Below are 6,997 nucleotides of genomic sequence, written 5' to 3' on the forward strand. Positions count from 1 at the left end.
CTGGCACAGGAGCAGCCAGGCAGTAGGTAAGTTAGAATTTGGTGACACCTTTTCCTAACTGTCCTGGTTCTTCCAAGACTCTCTGGCTACAAAAGCAGCAACTTAGAGCACTAAATAGTTCCCAAAGTCTTAAATTGCTTTTATCACATCTCCTGATTTATGCGTTCTAGAAACCAGGTGTTGAGCCTGAGTCCCTGGTTATGCCACTGGTCCTCATCATTTCCCTTTTTTCCTTTCTTACATCATGGGCTCTGCCTTTAGAGCTTCCCCCAACCCCACCCCAGTCTTGAGTTAACATTCAGCCTCCTCTGGGATTGCTACTTTGGAGCCAACACAATGATTTCCACGAGCTTGATCCTCCTGCAATGCCCAGTTAGTTCCCATTCTCTCCAACCTGGAGTGGCTTGGTCCTATTCAGCTGAGGAGTGGCAGTCCCGGCCATTTCCGAACTGCCATCGGGCCAGAAAGGACACTCACCTTGTTCTCCTAACCTCAGGCAAGCGATGGGTGCGTCAAATGAAGTGAGGACACAGTGTGATCTGAGGGCTTTTATACATATCCTGCACCCAACACGAGGGAATGAGCCACGATGATGTGAAAACTGTTCCCAACCAGGTGGTTATGATGATGACGTCTCACGTTCCAGGGCTCTGTCATTTTGTCACGCTCAATCACTATTGGGTCTTCCTCATGAGTATCCTCCCCATAAACCTTGGGAGGATTTTTATAAAGATAAGAAGGTCCTGATTTACGGGGGAGTTTACAATGGCACAGCTTAGGGATTGAATTGAAGGTGTCTGGAAGAATCCAAAGCATGCTTGAGATGAAAATCTAAAGCCACAAATGTTGGATCAACCAAGGATATAGCTCAGAGTTTCTGTAGGTTCTACCAACAGGTTGGGAACCAGTAATCTAAGCACCCATGGGGCACTACTGAGTGCTCAGTGTACCTGGTTCAGATTCTAATGTACCTAAAACATTGACTAACAATGTAGCGTCATAGAAAGGCCCAGTTGGAAAGGGTTTTAGTTCCCCACTTACACTCCACATGTAGATGAGGACACTGAGCACCAGAGAGGACAAAGGAGATGCTCAAAGCTGTACAGAGTCTGAACTGGTAGCCAGGTTCTGAGTCTCTGACACCACAAAGCCAGGCACCCCCATCTCTGATCACAGTCCCCCCTTTCAACCTGCGTGGTTATAGCCCCTGAAATCTACTATCTCCTCAGCTCCCTCTTCCTTCATGCCACTCCCCACCCAGTGTGTTTTCCATAGTCCATCATTTCGACCATTGTTTTGCCAAGACAGTAAATTCTTCACCCCTTTGGCTTGTCAATACACTTGACTGACAAAACCTCAACCCTGGCTGAATCCTCGCTGCTATGCCTAGCTGCTATAGAAATAATTTATTTTTTTTAAATAGATACTTTGGCAGGTTGGCATTATCATAAGATTAAGATCATCCACCTAGGCTAGTTTCAAAGCACTGCTTGGCAATCCTATATACTTCCCCGTATTCACTACACACACACACACACACACACACACACGATTTCTCTTCTATCAAACCTTCTCTGCTGCCTGTGCTTAGATAATACTGCTGCTGCTTCTTGGGGCAAACAGTAGCTGTCAAATGTAAGGTACTTCCACTTCCCACTCCCAGTATTCAAGCCAACCTGTGCCTGCACCCATCCTTTATGACTTCCTGTGTTAGAGGAGGGGCAGCCCCTTTTGTTTCCTAATGCCTGACTCTACTCTTTTGCTCTGAATCCTTATATCTTCAACCTCAATTACATTAGTTTCTCCTAGGAAATGCCCCCAGGGTATCTGTATTTCTGGTAACAACTGGCTTGTATTTATTTGTTAATATCTATCATCCTGGATAGAATGAAATCTCAGTGTTCGCTAGTTCACTCCTTATCCCAGTATCAGTGCTTAACATTCTTGTATGTGCTCAAAAAAAAAAAAATTTGTTCAATGAATTAATGAGTCATTTGTGGGTGAAGTTAAAATCTCCCTCCTTCCACCCCTTAGAGAGGGTCCCTTGGGAAGCAGGTCAAAGGCAGGCACATGGGCAGGTGTGGAATGCTGCCCCAAGAATGGAGTCATGGATACTGGCCAACAATGAGGGCTTTGCAGTGGAAGTCAGGGCTCTGGTCCTGGCTCTGATACTCCTGGGTTCAGAGGAGACTGGACCACATGATCTCAGTACAGCTTTAAGTCTGTATTTGCATTTATGAGCATCAGATCTCCAAGAAGCTAACACCTAGCCCAAGTGTTCCTTTCCTGGTCTCTTCTTTCTTTCTTCTGAACATATTTGACCTGGGGATGGCGATGTTTGGTGAACTTGATGAAGAAGGGAGAGATGGTCGCTGGAGTGTCTATGAGGATATGAAATATTCAAAGGTAGGTCATGCTATGAGGAAGCAACTCCATCTAATGTGTTTAGTTCATCCTACTTATTAGAGGAAAATCACTTAACTTCTGGCCTTGTGCCAAAGCAGAGTATTGTGTATACAGTATTTGGGACTTTTGCCTGATTTGCCTCTCCTAACTGAGAATATGAGATACTGAGGCCCAGATATGTACGGATAGGTAAAAGTACGCTCCTTTTCTGCAATGACCCCCACTAAGATATTACAAATAATTTTAAAAGGTTGGAAAGTATTGTTCTATTGTGTTGATCCAACACCATCAAGGAACTACTGGTTCAATAATGAAAAATCATTCATCCTCAGTAATCCTATTTTACAGATAAAAGAGACTAAGGCTCAAAAACAATGGAAGGTAGTCAGGAAATGAGGGACAATTGTTGTTCTAGAAAGAGAGAAGAATACGTGCATGGGCACAGAGATGTGAAAGGGCTTAATCTCTTTGGGAAACAGAGGGGCCATGATATCGGAGAAGGGTGAGAAGTGGGACACTAGCTGGACAGAAAGAAGGGAAGAGCCCAGAACACGAGAGCTTTACTCGCTGGGTTGTGTACTTTAGCTTATAGATAAATGGTTTCCAAATTAGAGTCTTTGAAGCCTTGTTGCCAAGGATGTTCAAACATCACCTCTTTCGTGAGCCACTCCTCCTGACAGTATGAGTTGCTCTGTGTTTGGGTGCTACCCACCCTCCCTCCATGCCTCCACCATTGTCTGTTGCATCAGCTTCATGTATTTACATAGTACAGAAGCTGGGTCTAGAATTGGAGCACAGGCATTTGACAGATAGTAAGTTGAAAATATGTTTTAATTTACTTATTTTTCTTCTTCACTTTACTTATATGGGGGTTCCTAAAAACTTTGAGTCACATTTTTAAAATACCATCAATTTTTTAAAGAATATTTTTTATTTAAAAATTTTATTTTAACTTTTTCCATCATCATTTATCCCCTCTCTGCCATCTTCCATCTCCTCCCACCCACTACCTCCCTGCAAGCATCACACTGTTGTCCAGGAGCTTTCTCTTTTTTGCTCAATCCCTCCACCTCCCCCAACACACACATTCCCACTAGAGCTATCTGCCTGAAAATATCATCAATTCTTAATCCTTGACTATTTAAGTTGCCTAGGAGGAGGCAAAAATCTGGGCTTCCACTAACCCCATGCTGCAGAGAAATTACACTTTTACCTGCTTTGTATTTTGGAGGTATACATTAGATTTAACTTGAAAACAGGATAATGCTGCTTAAAAAGTTTGATCAGAAGCAATTAGGGCATCTTTGGTCGTTTAAGTAAGGAAGCAACATGATAAGATTTACATTTTAGGGAGATTATTGGTATCAGGTGACCTTGACTTGGTTACTGAAGAAGCTGAAGTCTGTGAATGGCCAGGCCAAAGTGTGATAAGAGACTCAGAACTGGACCTGGGCAAGCTCTTTGTTAATGAGCTTGTAGACAGAGGGACTGGCTAGAAGGTAATTGGGGGGTCTTTACCTGACTGAGGCCTCCCTAAGCACAGTTCATGCATTCCTGGACTCTGCTATCATCTGCTCAAACATTCCCTCACCATCCTGCCTGCTGAGGATTCAAACATGCTATGGATTCCTGCCTGTGTTAGGTGTGCCCCTTAACAGAAGGGTGAGGTTCCAGCGAGGCCAGCATTGACATGCATGAGATTCTTATCAAGCTCATTCCCAAGCGATGAAAGAAAGGAAAACAAGGACCTTCCTCTGCCTGAAGCAGTCAGGCCTGTGAGCCGTCCTCCATTGGGCTAGAATCCCAGTGAGCAGGCCGCATGTGGGTCTGACTCTGGCAAAGATCATTGGAAGGGAATTCACAGTCTTCCCAAGGGCAATGGAATTCATTGGTCATTGAAGAGCTGATGCTTCTCTTGGGATGGAGGAAACATTCATGACCCATGTTCAATAACCATGTCCAATGGCCCTGTGGGTCTTAGCGCATCGCAATTAGTAGAGAAAAGAAAGGGAAAAGACATTCATTCTAACACATCCTCATCCCTTCTATGAGGTGGCCTCTAAAGCCAATTACTCTCCCTGTCTGTGAAGTGTGAGCTAAACACATAGGCCCACCTATGTGTTTAAAAGAAATATTATGATGGTTAAAAGAAATATTATGAGCAAAGAAACCAACACTGTCCTGCATTCAGTGGTGTTCCATAAGCAGTACAGTGCCAGCATTACCATTATTTACTGTAGTCCCAGGCATTCCCCAGCTTCTGAGTCCCATACCCATGTCATTGGGGGGCACACACCAATATCATGTGGCACTAGCATGACAGCCTCTTTTCTCTCTAATATCTTCTGTGGACAAGAAAGGGGGCCCATGATAACCTGACAAGCTCAGGGGAGGCCTGTATCAAATTCAAAGACCTAAAGTAACCACAAAGGATGGTCTGAAATTAAAACTTTAACTAGAAGCAGTTATGGTGGGTGGTCATGTCCTAGGCCTGTATTCTCCCTGACAAAGGTCAATCTTTACCTTAACTGAGACTATTGTCTTTTGCATCTACAAAAACATATTGTTTTTTGTTTTGTTTATATTGTTGAATAGTCGGGTAACTTGTAACTTCCTTTTTTCCAGACCCCTCAGGGCACAGCCAAGTGCCCTGGGCTGTAGGACAAATATCACAAATTCCTTCATTGCTATTGTTAGCATATTAATTGTTGACTGTTAACTATCCTGTACTGACCTAAGTAAAAGAAGTATGTATCTATCATTTTACTTTTTATCCAATCCCAGAGGTCCCCTCCCCCTTTGCTTTCTCCAGCTCCCTAATCTATCACCAGTGGATTTCATGTAACCCACTTACCTCTCCTCCTTTGTTTGTAATGTATAAAACAAGGTGAAAACTGCCATTCTCTAGAGCATTATCCCAATAACTTGAGATCCTGCTTCCCAGCAATTGTTGACAGTTTGACTTAAATAACCTCACAGAAATTCCTTACAGTGTACCGATGAATAATATACTAGTTGAACAATTAGCACAGGGAATCCAAGTACTGACTAAGAAAATGTGAATAGGCCAAAATATTAAGTAGTATTTTTGTCAAAGAGCATTAGTTTTTGTCAAACTTTTCTCCAATAGTTGTTTGGTGAATATCTGTTTTTAATAAAGAGCAAAAATAAAAAACCAGATATTTTTAGATGGTAAGCTTTGCACTGTTACAGAAAAACCGGACAAGAACCAAACAGCGCTCTGAGAGTTTGGAGTTACACTTTATTCACCGCGGTGGGGTCAGGGAAATGAATCCAAATTCTAAGCAAAGCTACAAGCAGAACTTCCCTTTTTTTCTCAGCTATCTTAGGAGGAGAGAAGGAGGGGCAGCATCCACCGTGGAGGTCTTGGCACATCTGAGCTGAGACCTCAAGGGTCACAGCAGCCAGGGCTCCAAAGGAAGCAGCTGTCTCGTTGCTGAACTGGAGGGGGGGGGGGGGGGGGGGGGGGGGGGGAATCTCACTTCTTAAGTGCTGGGGCCTGGAGGTGTTTCCTGACCCAAAAGAGAGGGAAGGTCCTGAGCTTCCCAGTGGAAGGAGTACACAAGACCTGGGTGGGGAGAGAACACCTATCCCTATGCCCCTCTCCTCGCTGGTCACCTCAACATTCCTCCTCTTTGATGTGGTAGACCGTGCCACCCCTGAGGCAGCGGGGCGTTCGGCTAGCCCTCCGGGGACGGGCCGGGTTCTGAGTCCGGGAGCTTTGGGAACCAGAACCACAGCCTCCTGAACAGGGAGCGCAACAAGGGTCAGAGCTGGGAGCCAGGGAGGGGTGTGGTTCCTGGGGAAGGGAGCATTTGGGAGCCCAAAAAGACTCCCAAGGTTGTTGCTTCTGCTGTGACATCGCTGGGCTAGCAAGTCGAAACTGGAAGGAAAAAGAGCATTCAGTTAGACCAGGAACTTGGGTGCCTGTTTCTCTTCTCCATGAGCTGGAGCTGTCAAAGGGAGCCTAGCATTTGCAGTCTGCTAAAATCCATCCCAGGAGGATAAAAAATGGATATGAAAGGGCTAAATATTTGGGGAGTAAATCATGATGGGAATCCCAGGGGACCCATTCACCAACAACCAGACTAGTATCTTACTCTTCTTCCTAAATGAGAAAAACAATATGCAACCTAGTCCACGTTTCCCAGGCCAATGTCTACCATGGTCAAATGCAAAGGAGAACGGGGTCTTGGCTCTCTTCACTCAATTTTATTTTGTCCTGAGACTCAAGTCTGTACTTTCTGTCCTTCTCTGGCCCTCTAGCTTCCATGGCATTCTCCCATGTGAGATCATTCCAGGTCTTTTGCAGAGACCCACTTGCCTCCCCTTCTCTCTACCCAAATCTCTCCTACCTGGCTTATCTACCCTCTGGGAAAAGACAAGAGGAAAGATTAGGGCTGCCTTTGCAGCATCTCAGTGAGGAACATCAAAGTGTTTCCCCACTCAGAAGTAACCTCACCCTAGAAGATGTGTGGAAAAGTCACCCCTGAAGGAGTCTGGAGGCCTTGTGGGGCCAGGAAGGAAGAGGCCATTTATACGTTCTCCAGTTGGAGCCTCCAGGCTACAT

At 44.8% G+C, this 6,997-nt stretch overlaps 1 protein-coding gene across 1 annotated transcript; it reads right to left on the reverse strand.

Moving 5' to 3' along the window:
- Window positions 1-5,815: 5,815 nt before the first annotated feature.
- Window positions 5,816-6,289, reverse strand: LCE6A (late cornified envelope 6A). The gene is given in 2 exon segments (XM_006755595.1): window positions 5,816-5,868; window positions 6,046-6,289. Coding segments are annotated over 2 exon segments (297 nt in total).
- Window positions 6,290-6,997: the final 708 nt, after the last annotated feature.

This window comes from Myotis davidii, unplaced genomic scaffold (assembly GCF_000327345.1).
Source record: "Myotis davidii unplaced genomic scaffold, ASM32734v1 scaffold1734, whole genome shotgun sequence".
NCBI classification, from domain to species: domain Eukaryota; kingdom Metazoa; phylum Chordata; class Mammalia; order Chiroptera; family Vespertilionidae; genus Myotis; species Myotis davidii.